General features: G+C 41.9%; 1 protein-coding gene across 2 annotated transcripts in view; it reads left to right on the top strand.

Moving 5' to 3' along the window:
* PIK3R2 (phosphoinositide-3-kinase regulatory subunit 2) overlaps positions 1-20797 on the top strand; it is a 78273-nt gene that overhangs the window by 41254 nt on the left and 16222 nt on the right. For both annotated transcript variants that reach the window (XM_075863016.1, XM_075863008.1), the window contains 3 exons: positions 6290-6355; positions 16264-16395; positions 19032-19233. In XM_075863016.1, the coding sequence (XP_075719131.1) occupies positions 6290-6355; positions 16264-16395; positions 19032-19233 (400 nt within the window). The remainder of the gene's footprint in view (positions 1-6289; positions 6356-16263; positions 16396-19031; positions 19234-20797) is intronic.

Genomic DNA, 20797 nt, shown 5'->3' on the forward strand with positions numbered 1-20797 from the left:
ACTCAACTGCGCCCTATGTGCACATGCGGAAACTGGACATAAATAAAACACACACCTATAAAACAAACCGCTAGTTTCCTCACCTATTTTTAAGCATAAGTTAAGTGTGCCCTGGATCAGGCTTTCCACACTATCCTTGTGTGGACTCCCAGGCTCTGACCCTCTCTGCTCTAACGACAGTGCTTTTATGGCTTAGTAAGGAGCCCACTAGCTTCTCCTGAGCTAACTGGGCTTGGGGTGACGTCCGCACTGGAGTGGGGAAGGGAATGACAGAACATACATTTTACAAAAGCCTCAGGAAACTAGGAGCTTTGCTTTGTCTCCTCCATCTCCACAAACTGACTGAGCTATACACCCCTCCAATACTTATTCTTATACTGCTGCAGGCTTACATATCTCCCTGTCTTCTGACCGGAGGACTGGGCAAATTCAGCAACCAAGCAATGCACTCTAGAGAGTGTGTCGGCATTAGCCTGTAGTTTACCCTGTCTATGTTCCATATCAAAATTGAAATTCTGTAGCACCAAAAACCCCCTAGTCAATGTGTTTTTTTCCTTGTTTTGCTTCGTCCATGCCAGGGGGGCATAATCTGACAGTAGTTAAACTTTCTACCAAGAAGGTAATACTTCAGTGATTCAAGTGCCCACTCACTTGACTGCCAAGAATTCGCACTCAACAATTGCATAATTTTTTTTCAACTGGAGTCAACCTCAAGTACATGACCGGGTGTTCCTCCCTCTTCACCACTTGTGACAGTACCGCACCCAAACCTGTATCCGAATCATCCGTCTGTACTTATTCCAAAAATCAGGGGTAATGAGCACTGGCTGTTGGCATAAAGCAGGCTTTAGGCTTTGAAAAGCTTTCTTTGCCTCGGTTGTCCACGTCAACGTTGCTGACTTCCCAACTTTTGCCAAGTCAGTCAATGGAGCTGCAATTAAAGAAAAATTTGGCACAAACCTTCATTTGTAGCCAGTGATGCAGAGAAAAGCCCTCGTCTATTACTTTGCCAGAGGCCTAGGCCAGTTTTGTATTGTCACATTTTTGTTAAGAGCCTGTTCACATCTGTGTTGGAGGCTCCATTAGGGGCCTAGGAAACTAGCACAACATGCCGCATTATAAAGGAAATCCGATGGAACCCATTAAAGTCAATGGGTTCCGTCGCCTGCTGATAGTGTCAGTGTTGTAACGGAACCATTGCGTCTGGCAATCCCTAGTTCTGCTCCATCAGAGGAGCAGAACAACGGAATGCCCCTATTCAGATGTGAACAGGGCCTTACCCGTGGATTGATTAACCCTTTGCCAATGATGTACCCATGGTATCTGGCTTCCTCTAACCCTAACGCACATTTCTCAAGGTTTAATGTCGGGCCTGCATTAATTATGGAATCCAGTAAGGCCTGAAATTTACACAGGTGACTTTTCTAATCCGAGCTAAAAATTACCATATTGTCCAGGTATAGTCAGCTGCATAATCACTATGCGGCCGCAAGATCAGGTCCATTAACCTCTGAAAATAGCAGGGGCTCCATGCAACACAAACGACATCACTACATACTGGAAAAACCCATCTGGGGTTAAAAAGGCGGTCTTTCCTTTCACCTCATCCATTGACGGAATTTGCCAGTAACCCTTTGTAAGATCAATATTATATATTTTGCGTTACCCAACCTCTCAATTAGTTCATCCACTCTGGGCATGGGATAAGCATCAAATATTAAAACCTCATTCTTTTTTTTAAAATTGGGACAATTGGGCGTGCCCACTCACTTTTAGACTCATCAATTACACCCAGGTCAAGCATACGTTTAACCTCAGATGACATAGTCTCCCTACGTGCCTCTGGAATTCGGTATGGCTTAAGATTTACTTTGATTCTGTGCTCCGTTTCTATATGGTGTTTAATAGGCTGTGTGGTAGGTCAGAAAACGTAAATTTTTGTTTTCCTGCAGAAATTCTTTGACTTCTTGTGATGCTGAAAGGTTCTTCCCCCAAAGACCAGGGAGTAAAGTCCCTTTTACACTGGCCAACTATCGGGCAAACGAGTGTTAAAAGAACACTCGTTCATGATAATTGCCCTGTGTAAACAGGGCAGCGATCAGAAGATGACCGAGCAAACGCTCGTTCATCTGCTGTTCGTATCGTTTTAAATAAGAAAAATATTACAGTTGTTGGCAGCACATCTCCCTGTGTAAACAGGGAGACGTGCTGCTGATCTGATAATAATGTATGGAGACGAGCGATCGGAGTAACGAGCGCTCTTCCTCATACTAGCTCCTCGTGAAAGGAGCAAACGAACCCCGATCAACGAGATGTCTCGTTGATCGGCGCTCGTTTCATCGGCCAAAATGGGTCAGCGTAGAAGTGCCTTAACTTGGGAGATGTAAACAGGGCCTTATCTGTTGTATAGTGTTTCTATCCTACCTTATCTAGAACGATAGAAGTACAATAGAGCTGTAATGATAACGAGGTGACTCTGCTCATGGTTTCCAAGTCTACACAGCAAAGCTGACACTTAAGATGCAAAAAAAGTATCAAATTGTGTATAAAACCAGAAGTATCTTTTTTAGGGTATGTTCACACAGAGGTTTTTTTACGAGTTTTTTGACGCGGAAACCGCCCCGCAAAACTCGTCAAAAACCGTCCGACAATGCCTCCCATTGATTTCAATGGGAGGTAGAGGCGTCTTTTTCCCGCGAGCGGTAAAAAAACCGTCTCGCGGGAGGAAGAAGGGACATGCCCTATCTTCGGGCGTTTACGCCTCTGACCTCCCATTGAAATCAATGGGAGGCAGAGAAAGCGTATTTCGCTGAGTTTTATGCCTGCGGCGCTCAATGGCCGCGGTGAAAAACGCAGCGAAAATCGGCGTGCAGGCAGAGGAGAATCTGCCTCAAACTTCAAAACTGAATTTTGAGGCAGAATTTACGCCTGCAAAAAAAACAAACTGCGTGAACCCAGCCTTAGTGTAGAATCTGGAAAATGACAAGATTTTTTTTAAAAAAAAAAAATAAACAAAATATATATAGATACATCACAAAGACATGATTTAAATAATGTCATTTTCTGATTATACATTCCCTTTCATTTTCATCGGTGTAGTTCAGTGCTACTTTAGGGGACAAAAACATAACAAAAACTGTACTTTTTGGGCAGCTGTCAGTTGCCGTACCATGACATGTTCATCGTGATAATGTTGCAGGCACTACCATTGCACCCTTGAGATCAGTGGCGGGAGCCCTGCAACTGCCAGAACCTTGGAAGTTAACCGTTTCAGTGCTGCAATGAAACCGGATCACAGCACTGTATAAGTGAGGGAGCCTCTCGTATTGGTGATCCCCGTGCTGGCATCACCATTGACAGTTCAGGACCTAACAAAGGTCTCATATGCCCTAATAGGCGCCTGTTCATATTTCTATTCGCAGGCACAATATGCTGGCGTGCAAAAGTATGCAAGCATAATGTTAATAAAAATATAAAATGTAAAGTTACAGTTCCTATATGGGACAAAAAATGTAAGATTAAAATAAAGCTTTGTAAAAATATAGAAAAACTAGACACAAACCTAAAATGCCTATGGCAGAAAACACGCACGTTCCGCAATATCGGAGTGTGAATCTTTGAGGTATTCAAAGGAGATAGCAGACCCAGTCGTTTAGGTGGTATCTGCCAACAATTTATTTTTGTGGCCCACCATAGTCATTAGATTGTCTGCAGATCCCACCAAAAATGTCTGGATGTGCCAACAGTTATTTCATGTCTGTGGCCAGCTGGCTTTTACTTATAAAATGTTACATAGGTTGACACAGGTCCATCATGTTTAACCTTTCTCAATCAATTACACATTTTTTATTGCTCGATTAGTTCTAACCCTCAATGCCGTTCTTCAGTACATAGGCATCTAACCCTTTTTGAAATGCTGACATAGTTTCTGCCATCACTACCGCTTTGGGTAGGGCATTCCATAGTTTGACTTCTCTAACTCTGTTACTTCCCGATCCATGGGTATTTACCCATAATGACCCCACACTGTCACAGTCTCCCCCAATGTCTTCATTCTGCTCTGGTCTTAGGCTGGATTTTGACAGACAAACCCTTCCACGTTTTTAACTGTTCTATCCCTCCTAAATCCGGTGTAGCCCCTCACATTAGTTACATGGCTCTCATCCAGCCAGGTATCTGTTCTGCTCACTGCATTATAACCCACGTTGGTCAGTGGATTCTCCAGTTTATTCATTTTATTTATAAGTTTAGCATTTGCCAGTGTGCATTTGACATTACGAACACCTTTATCTTTTTCTTAGGTTCATATTTATTCTTAATCACCTCCCTACTCGGCTTGCTAACCTCCTCCCCCACCTAACTCCCAAAAACCCCTGCTCTATCCCACTCCATATGTGCTCTATCTAACCCCGCTTGTGTATCTCCACCCTCGCTCCCCCCAGATCCTTGTTTAAAAGCTCCTCCAGCTGTCTAACCATTCCTTCCCCCATTACCACTGCACCCTCCCCGATTTAAGTGCAGCTTGTCCTTACCATAGAACTTGTAGCCGACAGAGAAGTCAGCCCTGTTCTCCAGGAACTCAAAACCCTTCCTCCCTGCACCTATTTCAAAGTTACTTATTTAACCCCTTCCCGACAATTGACGTATTCATACGCCATAGCTGGGTAGGGGAAGTATGGAAAGGGCTCACGGAGTGAACCCACTCCATACGATGCGGGTGTCTGCTGTATGTTACAACCGACACTTCACAGTAACAACCGGGATCGCGCGTGATCCCACTCGTTTAACCCATTAAATGCCATGGTCAATAGCGACCGCGGCATTTAAATCATTAGAAAGAGGGGGGCGACCCCCTCTGGCAGCTCATCACGCCCTCCGCAATGCAATCATGGGGTGACGATGGTTGCTATAGCAGCCCGGTGGCCTAATGAAGGCCCCCAGGTCTGCCATCTTTGTGCTTCTATTAGGCAGAGGCAGGGCTTAATAGAAGCCTGTCACAAAGACGATATACTGCGATACCTTATTATTGCAGTATATAGTGCAAGTGACCCCACGACCGCTGGTTGAAGTCCCTTAGGGGGACTAATAAAAAAAAAAGTAAAAATTTGTAAAATAAACAGTCTTTTTTTATGTAAAAACAAATAAAAATATTAAAAGTTCAAAAAAAAAAACCTTTTCCAATTTTCACCCTAGAGCATTGTAAAAATATAAATAAATAAACATAATTGGTATCGCCGCATCCGTAAAAGTCTGAACTATTACAATATATCACTATTTAACCCACATGGTGTACGCCCGTAAAAAAAAAAAAAAATGTAAACGCCAGAATCACTATTTTTTGGTCACCTCATTTCCCACAAAAAATTGAATAAAAAGTGATCAAAACATCGCATGTACTCCAAAATGGTAGTATTAAAAAATGACAGCTTGTCCCGCAAAAAATAAGCCATCCTACGACTTAATCGACAGAAAAATAAAAAAGTTATGGCTCTCAGAATTTGGCGACACAAAATAAATTATATTTTTTCCTTGTAAAATATAGAAAAAACTATATATATATATTTAGTATCGCCGTAATCGTATTGACCCGCAGAATTAAGTTAACATGTTGTTTTACTTGCACAGTGAATTCTGTAAAAACGAAGCGCAAAAAACTATGGGGAAATCACTGTTTTTTTTTCATTTTCTACCCCACAAATAATTTTTTTCCTGTTTCCTGGTACATTATATTGCACAGTGAATTCTGTAAAAACGAAGCGCAAAAAAAACCGTTTCTGAGTACATTATATGGCACAATAAGTGGTGCTACGAAAAACTACAACTCGTCCCGCAAAAATCAAGCCCTCATAGGACCATATCGACGGAAAAATGAAAAAGTTACGGCTTTTGGAAGGTGGGGTGGAAAAAGTTTACGACCGGAATGGGTTAACTCCTAAGCTCCCATTGTCTTTCTAGTGATATTTCAGTAATGTTGGGACTTTAATAATAATTAAAAAAAATATTGGTGTTCTGCATACATTACAAATACAAAACGTTGCTGATATTTATTACCCAGAGGCATCTGCTGATATCCACTTTTTTTCTTCTGATGTTTGATGTCAGAGTATCGCTTATCGATCACATGGTGAATAAATAAATATATATATATAATATATATTAGTATGTGATATACATGCAATCGCCTAATACAAGTGTGAGGGTGATGGAGGCCCTCGAAGCAGGCATGTGGGGGCTGGGAGCTGACTTGGCTATGTAAATCAAATTTGTATGCTTTTTCCCCCCTCTGTAGGACTGGACAGTGAAATGCTTTACAGGACCGCTGGCTCGCTGGAGTTAAGACGCACACTAAAAACCGGTAAGAAGCAGTTCTCACAAGGGTCTTCATAAATGGTAGGGAGGTCTATTCATTTGGTATAGCAGGGAGATGGTTTAATTACAACAAAGCCAATATACAAAGTGTCAAATGTAAAGTAAACTGAAGCTGGTGTCTTTTTCTGTACTTCGATGCAATGTCCCCAATAAGCTGTGCTGGGAAGTGAATAAACATTGGGACCAGTACACACTGCAGCACTTTTCATCACTAGTCAATGTTTGAACCCACTGACATATATTTCTATGTTTACTCTGGCACAAGCAGCTACCATACCACCAGCTGTTTCAGCCATTCAGCAGTAGGTGTAGGCCCGGAGCCTAGATATTCTGCTATTAACCCCATAGGCTATGTTCACAAGGAGTATTTTGCCGAGTTTTTTGACGCGGAAACCGCGTCGCAAAACTCGGCAAAAACGGCCCGAGAACGCCTCCCATTGATTTCAATGGGAGGCGTCGGCGTCTTTTTCCCGCGACATGCCCTATCTTCGGGCGCTTCCGCCTCTGACCTCCCATTGACTTCAATGGGAGGCAAAGAAAGCGTATTTCGCGCTGTTTTAAGCCCGCGGCGCTCAATGGCCGCGGGCGAAAAACGGCGCGAAATTAGGCGCGAAAATCGGCGTGCAGGGAGAGGAAAATCTGCCTCAAAGTTCCAAAAGGAATTTTGAGGCAGATATTCCTCCCCCAAAATACTCCGTGTGAACATAGCCTTAATGACCGCCAATACGCCTTTTCACGGCGGTCATTAAAGGGCGTTATTCTAGGCCGCCGCAGTGTCCCGTGCAGGCTGCAGCAGGGGCTTGGTTGTCGGATGACGGCCGGGTTCCTGCTCCAACGGTAGCGATCAAAGTTTACTTCGAGCGCGACTATTTAACCCCTGAAATGCCGGAGGCACGTCCTAATAGATGCATGTCAGTTTTATACTGACAGGCTGTAATGCTTTGGTATACGAAGTATACCAAAGCATTATATGAGCGATCTAAAGTTGGCATAGTGATGTCCCCTAGTGGGACTGAAAAAATAATTTATGTGAAATAAAAAGGTACACACAAAAATGTTTTATTTTTTCCCATAAAAAATTTTTATTTTGTAAAAGTGTAAAAATAAAATAAAAACGACACGTATATTGTATCCCCGCAATCGTAATGACCCAAAAAATAAAGTTAGCATATTATTTTTACCGCAAGGTTTTTTTATAAAAAAACAAGGCAAAATTGCTCCCCCCCCCCCCCAAAAAAAAATAAAATAATAAAAGGTTAATCAATAAGTCCCATGTACCCTAAAATAGTAGCAATGAAGTCCCGCAAAAAACAAGCCCTCGGCTCTTGGAAAGCAGCGATGCAAAATAAAATAATTTTAGTTCAATAGAGTTTTTATTCTGCAAAAGTAGTAAAATATTTAAAAAAAACTGTGCATATTTGGTATCGCCGTAATCGTATCAACCAATAGAATAAAGGTAACATGATTTTTACGCCGCACGGTAAATGTAAAATGCATAGAACGATGGCTAAATTGCTGGGGGTTTTTTATACCCCCCCCCCCCCCAAAAAAGTTAATAAATGTTTGTAAAAAACAATTCTATATACCCCAAAACGGTGTTATTGAAAAATACAACTCATCCCGCAAAAAACAAGTCCTCATACAGCCATGTCCACCGGAAAATAGTAAACGTATTGCTCTTTGAATGTGACGATGGAAAAACGAAAAAAATTGATTGGTAATTAAGGACCAGAATGCAGGGGGGAAGGGGTTAAAGGCTATGGACACCTTTTTCAAGGCATTTAAAAAAAATAAATAAATAGATCAGTCCGTGTGTTTTGTGTAACTTTATAATTAGTCTTTATTAAAAAATGGTTTTACTTTTGGAGATACAGCTGTTCTATACGTTCTATACTCTCTATACAGAACAGATGTATCGCTCGTTTTACATTGAATCCATCAGTCCCGCGGACCTGACCGGTTCAGTGTTGGTGAGTCCTGCGTGTCTCTGACACACGGGATCCACCTGTAAACGATCACATATAACCTGCCAGGTCCGTGGGAGTGTAAAACGAGCGATACAGCTGTTCTGTGTGGACAATATAGAGCAACTGTATATCCAAGTAAAACGATTTTTTTAATCAAGACTAATTATAAAGTTGCTCTAAACACACTATTTATTATTAAATTATTATTTGTTAAAAAAATTAAAATGCCCTCAAAGGTGTCTATACCCTTTAACCCCTTAAGTACACGGCCAATTTTGGCCTTGAGGACAGAACATTTTTTTTTTTATATTCCCCTCTTTGCATCCTGAGGCTCGTAACTTTTTTTATTTTTTGTACGACATAGTTGTATGAGACTTTGTTTTTTGCAGGACGAGTTGTACTTTATTTAGGAACCATTTTTTGGTACAAATACATTACCGTTCAATTTGTATACATTTTTATTTTTATTTTTTTAATCCCATAAAGGGATTTTTCATTTTGATTTATATTTTGTAACTGTAATGTACTGGCGTATATCTATATGCCAGTACATTAGCCTGTGTACGGATAGTACACAGGCAGTTGTTATTTATTTATTTCAGTTACTTATATAGCGCCAGTACAGAGGTCCTCTTTTACTGTCCCCATTGGGGCTCACAATCTAAACTGCCTATTGGTATGTTTTTGGGGTGTGGGAGGAAACCGGAGTACCCGGAGGAAACCCACGCAAACGAAGGGAGAACATACAAACTCCATGCATACCTCAGCATGCCCTAACAGGAAATATTGTCAGACAGCCCTGGGGTCCTTCAATGGACCCTGGGCTGTTTGGCCATACAAGTTATGGGTTTTGATCGCGTCACAGGGATTTTCTGTGACGTGATCAAAGGGCAGTCCTCCCTCCTTATTTACTTTGAACGCTGCAATCACCCATCAAGGGGTTAGCGGCGGAGAGAAGAGGTTTATCTTCTCTCCGCCATAAGAGCAGGGCTGCGACTGTTTGTTACAGCCGTTGCCCCACTCGCGATCGTGCGCGGACCCGGCTGTCACACAGGACAAGAATGCTCGTCCTAAAGGATGCACCAGCACGTTATTTGAGACAGTGTCCTAAATGTGATTTGCCTAAAGCAGATTTATTGCATGGTGTGTGGCATTGTCCTGATATTCAGCCGATATGGTTGGAAGTACAGGCGCTAATTGCAGATGTGTGGGAGGAGAATATTCCTCTTTTACCTCTTCATTATATATTCCATTATGTTCCTCAGGGTTCCGATGTAAGATCGCATGGGTTAATGTCGAAAAAGGGAATACATATTGCACTTTTCGTGACAAAAAAGTGTATATTGCGACATTGACTGCAACCGCAAATACAGACGACGGCAGAAATAAAGAGCACAATAAAGCATTTAATGGTTCTGGATAAAGATAATGCAGAAAAGAGTAAAGATGCAAGTACGGAAAGGTTTTTTAGGAAATGGCAACCGTTTATAGGGAAAATTTTGGAGGATTCTGAGGTTCAGACATCGATGCATACATTCAAATATACTGCCTGGTACAATAAGGAAAATTTAGGTGGAACGTTGGGTAGGTTTAAAGATTTCTGATTTGGGGTCTCAGAGGATGGGTGACGAGTAACGATGCACAGGGTGGGGTGGGGGTGTTCTTTTACATATGTTATAGGTGGCCGTAGTTATACACGGTTGTTCATTTTGTCAGAGTGGGGGAAAATTGAAAAGGAGTGAGGGTGCTGAGTTTTCTGTATAAGCATGTGAACTATGTCATGTTTCTGATGTTCATTTTGGAAATTGGATATCATGTATGGAACATGGATTGTTTTTTGTTTTTACTCTTTATTTCTTCCTTTGTATACTCTGTACCTCAATCAAAAGAATGTTAAAAAAATAAATAAATGCTCGTCCTAATGCGCGAAGTACCCGCCGCCCACGACGAGCATTATCGTACTGTGTCGGCAACTAGTTAAAGGGAATGTGTTGCCAGCAAAACATGTTTTTTTTTTTTTTAGTTAAACAATTAGTGTGTAGGTGATTAAACATTGTTCTAATTTTTTTTTTTTTTTCACGAGTCAGGAAATATTATAAATTGAATTCTAATTTATAATATTTCCCATTGCTGGTCACTAGATGGAGCCATTCCCAAAATTGCAGCATTGCATGTGGTAAAGCAACCACATTGCTTTATGCTGCAAAATTGGGTAAAAAGCCCTCGCTCTAGTGAGCTCTCAGCATCCCCCCCTCCTTTATACTGGCTAGTGCCGGGAGAAACAAGGGGTTTGAACGGTCTAACCTCCTACACTGTGTGTCGCCATTTTTTGAGCTAACACACAGTGTAGAAGGTTTACATACAGTAGTAAACACACACTGAACACAAACATACATAGAAATCACTTACCTGCTCCAGACGCCGCCGCTCCCTCCGGTCCATCCGCTCCGTCTGCTGCCGCTGCTCCATGTGCACAAGTCCGGAAGCCGCGACCGGAAGTAGTAATCTTACTGTCCGGCCGCGACTTCCGGTCCACAGGAAAATGGCGCCGGACGTCGCACAGTTCAAATTGAACTGTGTGGGAGCGGCGCATGCGCCGTTCCCACACAGCGGCGTACACTATAGTGGATGGAACGGGCCCCGTTCGCAGTCCCTATGGGACTGGAGCTGCCGTATTCCATGTCTGTATGTGTCGTTAATCGACACATACAGAAATGGAAAAAAAAATGGCAGCCCCCATAGGGAAGAAAAAGTGTAAAAATAAGAAAAAGTAACACACAAACACACAAATAAATACAAACGTTTTTAATAAAGCACTAACATCTTTAACATATTAAAAAAAAATTGGTGGTGACACTGTTCCTTTAAGGCTATATTCACACTTGCGTTATTTCTTCTGTAAAGTTAAGGTTACTCTTTGATGGCAACATGTCACACTATTCTATCCAATACAGCGACATAAAGGGGCCGATTAGCGTTACCATCTGCTCATTTCCGGGCAATCATGAAAGTGTGAATGTATAAAAAGATCAATTATCAACTATAAAACGATCATTGATCTTGATCGATCATGCCTTTTGTAAAAGTCAGATTTATCAGCATCACACTCTGAAAATGCAAATGCTGCTCGTGGTATTTATTCTAGGCCTAGCATGCCACACTCCTAGTATCTGTTGCTAGGCAGTAACGGCGCTGCCTGCCCGGCAGGGGTCACTCATTGGAAATAGCTGCAGCGATCGTCAGGAAAAATTTTTCAAACCACCAATTGTTTATCTGTGGTTTTTAAAATCTTAAGTATAAAAGATCCTTTAGGGTATGTTCACACGCCGCAGATTTCTTGCATAAATTTCTGCGACTGTCCCATTCATCTGAATGGGGCTTGCAGAAACCCATGTACAGTACATGCTGCAGAAAAGAAACCATTCAGATGTATGGAATGGACTTTTCTGCAACGAATCACACAGAGTTTTTTGATCTGCCTGCACGCCGTTTGCCACGTTTTTCGCTGTGTTTTTCGCTCACGCCCATTGAGTGCCACGGGCAAAAACGCTGCGAAATATGCTTTCTCTGCCTCCCATTGATGTCAATGGGAGGTCAGAGGCGTAAAAGCCCAAAGATAGGGCATGTCGCTTCTTTGAAATCAATGGGAGGCATTTTCGGATGTTTTTTGGCGCGTTTTCCGACGCGGTCAAAAACTCTGTGTGAACAGGGCCTTACTCGGCTTTAAACCTGGGACATTCTGTAATAAATTGGTGCTAGTACCTGTAGCTAGCAGAGCACTGGTATGTAAGTGGCAGCCGTAGAGTATTTCAATCATTTACTTTTAGAAACTTGGAGTGTATTTCCCACGCATGTATCTTTTCTTAAGAAGAACTTGTCTCGCTTTAGGAGTAATAGGAATGTACAGGACGGAAAGCATTTGTGAGGAGAACATTCTACTGTTGTTGCTGCTGCTTGTGTTCTTGAAATAGGCAGCATTTATGTTTACAGAAAAGGACCATTTGACATACCTGCCATTCATGTAGAACCTCCAACCTATTGAGCTATTTTTAATGACCCCACTTCACATTAGTGTTACAAAGTTCCCAAAATCCTTCATGCCTTACATTGTGTGTTCTAGGGCATTTAAAGGGATTGTATCCTCGGAAAATGTCCTATTCTTTGAAATAACGTTTTTCCACCTTTTTTTTTTTTACATGTTCTGTGTTACTATATATATTAAACGCTTACACGGCATTCAGGGCTCTGTGATTTTGTTAGTTCAGTTCTATTTATCTGCCATAGGAGGGCATGTATTTGGCGGGATGTGTTGTCTTTCTTAATACCGCTATTTTGGGGTATGTATAATGTACTGAAAAACTTTTTATAAACATTTTTGTGTTGGGGGTGGAAAAAAACAAAATATTTTTTGGGAGGAGGTTTTCGTTTTTTACAGCATTCATCGTGCGGTATAAATTAGATGTTTGCTTTAATGTGAAGGCCAGCACAATTACAGCAATATCACATTTATTTAGTTTAGGTTTTTTTTTTAGTTTTTTGGGGTACATATGAGTTTTTGATTGCTTTTTAGCCCATTTTTTGGGAACCTGGAAGAACTGAAAAAAAACAGCAATTCTGACCTTTTCTTTTTTTTGTTGTTAGAGATCGTTAAATAATGTGATAATTTTATAGGTCAGGTCATTATGGACGCGGCTATACCAAATAAAAACGACATTTTCTTATTTTTTTTTAGTGCCAGTAGGGAACTACACCATGCCTGTATTATGCCTCTGAGCAGAACGCTGACAGACATTCTAGTCTCTGACTGCTATGACAACCCATCGGTACCCCATCGCCTTCCCGGGGGGGGGCAATGGGGTAACAGAGGGTGCCCCGCTCCCTTTGTCAAAGTACTAAGATGTCGCAGTTACTATTGATTGCAGCATCTAAGGGAACAAGCAGCCAAGATTGATGCTAGCTCCGATCCCTGCCGTTGCAGCAGTGTCAGCTGTATGTTATAGCTAACACCTGCTGCTAAAGGCCCGCGCCATCACAGCACCGTAAGTGGATGCCCTGCCAGCTGCACTGTACATTTACGGAAGAGGGTGTTATGGGCTAAGGACATCTTTGTTTTTTTTTTGTTTTGTTTTAGTTATTGAAATGCATTCATTTAGTGGCAAAACACACTTTTTCAAAGCTCAGTTTTGATTAAGTCAAAGTGAATCCACTTTGACTTGAACAGAACTGAGCTTAGAAAATCGCTAACTATGTGACAGTAGCCGCTGTAAGTCGAGCCATCAGTGTAGATCACTGACTGTTTAGTCTCATAACGGCTTTTTGCCGCGTCTATGTACTGTGATACATCGAAGCTGCAGAAGTGAAACAATGACATTTCTTTTGTCAACAAAAGTCTATTGCAAAAGTGAAATTTTTATCACTAAATGAATGCTTTTAAATAAAAATAAAATAACAACCTCCACGGTGTCCATAGCCTTTAAAACTATTACTGAAATATTACAATTTTCACACTGGCAATTGAGATCCCATAATAGGCTAGTACATCCTTTTTTGTAGTGGTCACTTTACAGTAGTCCTCTCCTTATCATTCCAGGGAGGATTAGGATGAAAGGTAACCTCTCTATTCTAAAGCTGAAGACTGATAACGGAGGAAGACAACATTTCCAGTAGATGATGGGAACAGCTCCCCCCTCCCTGCACAGTGACCTCCGCACATGTCACAGAGCATGGCCACAACGTTGTGTCTGCTATAGATAAACTGTTCTTATTTTCACTATTATAGAGGATCTGTCACCAGAATATTCTGTCCTATTTAAAAGCAGCATGTTATTATGCCAGTCCGAATGGCGATCATATTGCAGTGTGTACAGGCAGATATATCAGCGTTGGAAAATTATAGGTGAGGGCAAAAGGAGAGGTGTGGTGAGCACAGGCTCATGAATACGTAGACTCAATCTGGGTCTGCTGTATATCATCTTATCTTCTACAAATGGCACAATATTGTGTTGTGGTGTTTGGTATAAAAGCTGTTAGGACCTGTCATGATGATATGCTATGCTTTATTAGAACAGCATATTTGCATGACAGATCCGCTTTAAGGGATTCTTCATTGTAATTTCGGGATTGAGGATGAGCAAGATCTAAAAGCTGTGTCACATGTCTGAAGTGTCTCTGCTCTGAAAGACTGCTGGCATCTATTGAAATAATCCATAAACAAATGGAAATCCATAGTAAACTATGCCTGTCTCAATTCAGGGGTCTGCGCATGAAGTAGCAGCACATGTCTCCTGCCTCTGCCAGTCTCCTCGGGTACAACTTCCCATTTAGGTAGGCGGCTTGATCAATCACCTACCTTGGAGTTCAACTCCCTAAGGCCCCATGCACACGACCGTAAAAAACCTCAGTTTTTGCGGACCGCAATAGCGGTCCGCAAAAACGGACCCATTCACTTTCATTGAACGCGGACACCTTTCCGTAGCACTACGGAAGGGTGTCCGTGCCGCGGAAATGTTCCGGGAATTATGGAACATGTCCGTTCTTTTGCATTTTGCGGGCCGTGCTCCCATACTTTGTATGGGAGCACGGCCCGAAAATGCGGCTGTCAGTCGGCGGCCGACAGTGCCCGCAATTGCGGGCACGGTCGTGTGCATGGGGCCTAAGAACAGGTCTATAGGTTAAATTTCACTTGCCTCCTGTAGGCCCCGAAGACAGACTTCTCTAGGTGGTCTCAGGGGACCTTCCCATAATGTGGGAGAGTGGGCATCCTTAAGATGAACGTCCTTCACAGAGTATTGCACCCACTATAGGCCTTCACTTTTGCTGTTCTGCCAAACTTCTTTAAGGAAGTTCATAAGTTGTTGACCACCTTTGGTCTGTGCAACAAACTCACCCAGATTACCTTTGGAAATACTGATATGGCCAGAATGCTATGCAGAAGTATCATTACCCAATGAGGAGTGCTACCATGCTGCCACCTATCTCACATGGATAGTGGATTGGTGAAGGCTCTCAAATTGGAACTGTGGGTCTCCGTGGAACAGGCAGCCTCATATATCTCCCTCACTTGCCTCCCATGGGTTAACCCCGGACACTAGACGACAGTGAGGACACACCCAAACCTGGACCCCACTCTTCACATTATTTTTGTTACTCCGTTCTCATGTGGCCTTTGGCTGATCTAGAACATATCTCCTTAGACATCTATTAAACTTGGCGAAGGAACGTGCATTCTGGCACCTTGGAGATCCCCTAAGCCATTATTTGTGACTTCTCATGCACGATGAGAACGATCAGTCTGCCCAGTTTGACAAAACGTGGTACTACTGTATTCGGTTTACTGCTCCTCTCAATATAAAGAGGTCCTTTAATCACATAGAGACCTAGATGAGTCTTGGTGGGCATAAGAAATTTGTATGGCCCCATATTTATTTATTTTTCCCCTAAGTCTTTCTTGATTCTATAATCTGCCACCTCTGGACCTCAGTAAGCTGCCAAGTGATGGTTTACACCATTGTCACTTATTGTTGTTGTGTTATTTTTGTTGTTATCAAACTGGGGTTCACTGATTTTAGGATATGGCGATATGTAGCCCAAACACACATTATGGACTTCTCCCTCTGGCCCTTGTGGCATGAAGCAGAGCTTATGTTTCGGCCTGTGTGCTACTGAACCTATCATGAATGTCTCTTATACTTTTGAACTTATGTTCCATTCTATACAAATGTATCCCTAGAATTGTTACTGTTTTTATCTCCTTTTTCCCCTCTCCATATTGTACGTTTTTTCCCCTAACACATTGTATTTTTTTTTTAAATGTTGCCTGTCCAAAACAGAAGAAAAACTCTTATTTTACTTATAAAATGACTCATCCATGTGCGACCCGTCTCATCCAGTCCCTGCACTTTTTAATTTTTGCCTTTTGTGGTTTCAGATCTCTCTGGGATAGACCTGGAAGTGGCAGATATTCATTTCCTTACAGACACGGTAAAGTCCTTCCTGCAAGAGTTACCTAGTCCTGTTATTCCAGTGCATGTCCATCGGGATCTCATTCAGGCATTGCTAGGTAAATAAACTTCCTGTTCTGTGGTCTACGTTGTGGTCATTAACTCCATAAACCTGTCATACTATTAGACAAGCTGGTTAAATGATGGGATGTTATGCAGTGTTCACACAGATGGTGTGGGAGAGGGGTTCGGACTATTAAAAAACTGTAAAGGTGGCTATACACATTAAATAAGTTTAACCCCCACAGTTCTTTTTCCTGACTCCCCCGTAAATATGAGCCGAACGTTCATATATATTTCAATGCGGACAGGGGAATAAGCCACTGCCAGACACCTCTGGCAGTGGCTTGCCTACCTGAGAACAATAGATTGGGCATGTTAAATTTCTTTCTGCCGATTACTTGAGAGGTAATGTAGGGTGGCCCCCATACACATTAGATCGTTTGGCTATCCTGCCAAAATGAACGGGTTTAGACAAGTTTTGTCAATGTGTATGGGCACCTCAAAGGAGTTTTCCAGTCCTAAGAAATTGATGGTCTATCCTCAGGATAGGCCATCTGTACCTGATCGGTGGGGGTCCAACCACTGGCACCGCTGCCGATCAGCTGTTTTGAAGGGGCCTGCAGCGCTCGTATGAACACTGCTTTGCCTTCATTCCTTACCTACTCATACTGTGTTTTGCCGACACCCTTGTGGCGACTGATCACAGTATTACAGCCTTCTCCCATTTACTACAAGTGTGTCGCGATTCACAGTATGAGCAGTTTGAAATGAAGCGCCGCAGCCTCTACAAAACAGCTGATCGGCGGGGGTACTGGGAGTCGAACCCCCACCGATCAAGTGTTGATGACCTATCCTGAGGGTAGGCCATCAATTTCTTAGGACTGGAAAACCCCTTTAAGACTGGGTTCACATTGTGCGTATTTAACCCCTTCCCGACGTATGATGTATACCTACGTCATAGCCATGTAGGGGGAACTATGGAGTGGGCTCAAGGGCTGAGACTGCTCTGTACAATGCGGGTCTCGGTTTAAACAAACATCCCGCTCGTTAAACCCCTTAGATGCATTTCATTTAAAGCATTAGAAAGACGGGGCGACCCCCTCTAACAGCCCATCGGCCGATGGTTGACATGGCAGCTTGGGGTCCTAATGAGGGCCCCCATGTCTGCCATCTTTGTACTCCCATTAGTATTGCAGCTTATAGTGCTAGGGATCCAATGATCACTTGTTCAAGTCCCCTAGGTGGACTAATAAAAAAGTAAAAATCAGTTAAAGGTTTCTTTTTAAGTCCAAAACAAAACCCTTTTCCCATTTCCCCCCTAAATAATTGCAAAAAAAGTAATAATAAGCATTATATATATATATATATATATATATAATTGATATCGCCCTGTCTGTAAATGTCTGAACGATTGCAAAACAACATTATTTAACACCCACGGTGAACGCTGTAAAAAAAAAAAAAAGTAAAATGACAGAATCGCTGTTTTTTGGTGGTCACCTCATCTCCCACAAAATTTTTTTTATAAAAAGTGATCAAAAACTTGCATGTACCACAAAATGGTACCGTTAAAAAAAACAGCTCGTTCCGCAAAACACAAGCCAACATACCGCTCAATCAATGTAAAAATAAAAAAGTTATGGCTCTCAGAATTTGGTGACACAAAATAATAATAATAATTTTTTTTTTTACAGTTAGTTTTTTCCTTGTAAAAACTATATAAATTTGGGATCGCCATAATCATATTGACCCGCAGAATAAAGTTAACATGTTGTTTTAATTTCACTGTGAACGCCGTAAAAACGAAGCGCAAAAAACAATGGAGGAATCGCAGTTATTTTCATTTTCCACCCCACAAAGAATTTTTTTCCCGTTTCCTAGTCTCTCAATAAGAGTTTATCAAATAAAACAAAAAAATGCATGTTAAAAACCCAACAGAAGTGCACATTGTGAACCCAGCTATAGTGAAGTCTGTTACAGTCTGGCGGCACTCCTGGTGATTGTTTACATGCACGTAGCATGTGACCGCTGCAGCCAATCAGAGGACTTAACGGTGACAAATCGTATTTCTGGCATAATCCAGAAATACAACGCAGCCTCTGATTGGCTGCAGCGGTCACATGCTACATGTAAACAATCACCCGGAGTGCCACAGGACTGTCAGCGCTGGACTGCCAGGGGAACGGATAGGTAAGTACTGCATTTTTTTTGCTTATTTATCTTATTTGCTGCCATTACCCCACAATGTTCAGAACCCGGATAGCCCCTTTAACTCTTTAGAATCTTTTCATATAGGGATTAATAGAAGGTTTGGCAAATATAGGGAGTCCTAAAGCCACAGTAGCAATAGGACTATTATCAAACGTATTTTTTTATTTTTTGTTTTCTGCTATTGGTAATGGTAAAAGCTGCCACTTTTATTGTTGACAGTTGAACTTGTTCTGGCTCTGGAGTGTGGAATTAGTTTTCTTGCATAGAATACTGATGCAAATGGAATTGCATGCAAAATATGCTCATTCACAGAGCGGAGAGTTGAATAGTCCTGCCCCCTACTGGCACACGTGTTACAGAATTTGTAACTAATTCTGTTTTAGTTTATTTTTTGGACTCCTTTTATTAAAAAAAGAAACCAGTCAGTTAGTTAAGAAATACTTGTCATAAAGTATATTTGCTTTCTATTCCATACATGCAGATAATGGGGAAGATGTGCAGAAGAGAGCACATGTTTTGTCACTTCTCCAGCCACCTGCAGTTCCCATGCAGCACGTTCTCACTTTCCATTGTGTCCTCCAACACATCAGGAGAGCATGCAGTGTCAGTAACTTAAATGGATTCACGGGGAAGTTTGCTATCGAGATGTTTGGCCCTTTGCTGTTTCGGCCTGTCATTACAGGGTAAGTTCTTGGGTATAATGGGTAGAATCTTCAATACTGTAATGAAATAATATATACAGTCTTTAATAATTACAGGGGCTTTGTTTGTATAATATAAGAGCCCAATGCGGTACACTTATAAAGATTAGTGTACTGCAGTGTGATTTGCTAGCGTGACAAACTGGTCTACTGGTCTACTGTGCCCTGTATTCCCCAACAGTAGTGACGATGCCAGGTTGTACCTAATGCTGATCACTGCCACTCCTGTTCAGAAAAGTGGCTGTACGTGTTAGTAAATCGGTTGTGAAGGCCATGCCCCTTTTTCCGAGACCAACTTGTGTGGCGTTTACTATAACACCAGGAAAATTGTGTAATTGCATTGATACATTTCCTTAAATTACTTTGTGTCTTATTAAAGGGAACCTGTCACGTTTGAAATGCAATCTGCGGGCAGAATCTTGGAGAGCAGGAGTAGGGGAGCAGGTCGATGTCTAGTTTTGTAGCAAAAGATTCGGTATAACGTGTAATTTATTAATTTAAAGGGGTTTTCCCGACATCCTCTCTCTAATAAATACATCAAATAAACAAGGTCCTCTACAGTAGCCAACATGTTTAGAATATTTGTACAAAAAAAATAGGGAATTGGCGATACTTCCGTTCCTGGGGTGCGCCGTTTGTTTTAATTGCTTGTTGCCTGAGCTCCTTGCTGAGACTACATGTCTCATAATGCTTTGCATGCTCTAGGTAGCGTGCATTAAGCTCCTCCCTCTATTTTCTGGTTCGCTAAAACGGAGAGTACAGCGGGGACCGTGCATGCGCGTTTCCCTGCTGTGAAAATACGCGCCACCGAAACGAGATGTCGCTAATTACATGCCGTATACTGGACTAGGACTATCGGAACCTAGCCCATGTGACCAGTATACAACACGTCTCTATAGGATGAAGGAAATGTGATGTTAGAGGTCACGTGACAATCGGCTAGAGCGGAGAAACACAGCACTTTAGGAAGGGTAAATAAATTACAAAGTTACTTTGGGGAGAGACTAGATATAGTGCCCACATAAAACCGTAACTCGGAAAATCCCTTTAAACCTCTTCTTATTATGGGTGTAGGAGACCAGTGGGTGGTCCTTATCACTGATTGACGGCTATCCCTGTATTCACACTTATACAGGGGAGGCTGTCAGTCACTGTAGGACTGCCCACTGGACTCCTAAGCCTGGAATGATCCGAGGTTTAAATGAATAAATTACACGTTAAACTGAATCTTTTGTTTTAAAAATGTATATTAATATGGATCGTTTTTCACGTGGCGCTTCCTTGTCTTTGACACCTTATACTCTGCTTAGTCAGTTAGTAGATGGTGTGGGCTGGATAGTTATGTGGAGGTACCATCATCCTCAGGATTTAGAATATACCTGCCACTCAGTTGGGAGATATACTCTCTCGAGAATCGATTGTTTTCTGCTCACCAAATTTGTCGCTGTATGTTGCTTCGGTTTCACATGATTGTAGAGGGATTTCAGACCATAGTGCCCTTGTTAGATTGGAATTTCCGGGCCCGCCGCCTGTTACCCACTTGGAA

This window comes from Rhinoderma darwinii, chromosome 1 (assembly GCF_050947455.1).
Source record: "Rhinoderma darwinii isolate aRhiDar2 chromosome 1, aRhiDar2.hap1, whole genome shotgun sequence".
In the NCBI taxonomy this organism is placed as follows: Eukaryota; Metazoa; Chordata; class Amphibia; order Anura; family Rhinodermatidae; genus Rhinoderma; species Rhinoderma darwinii.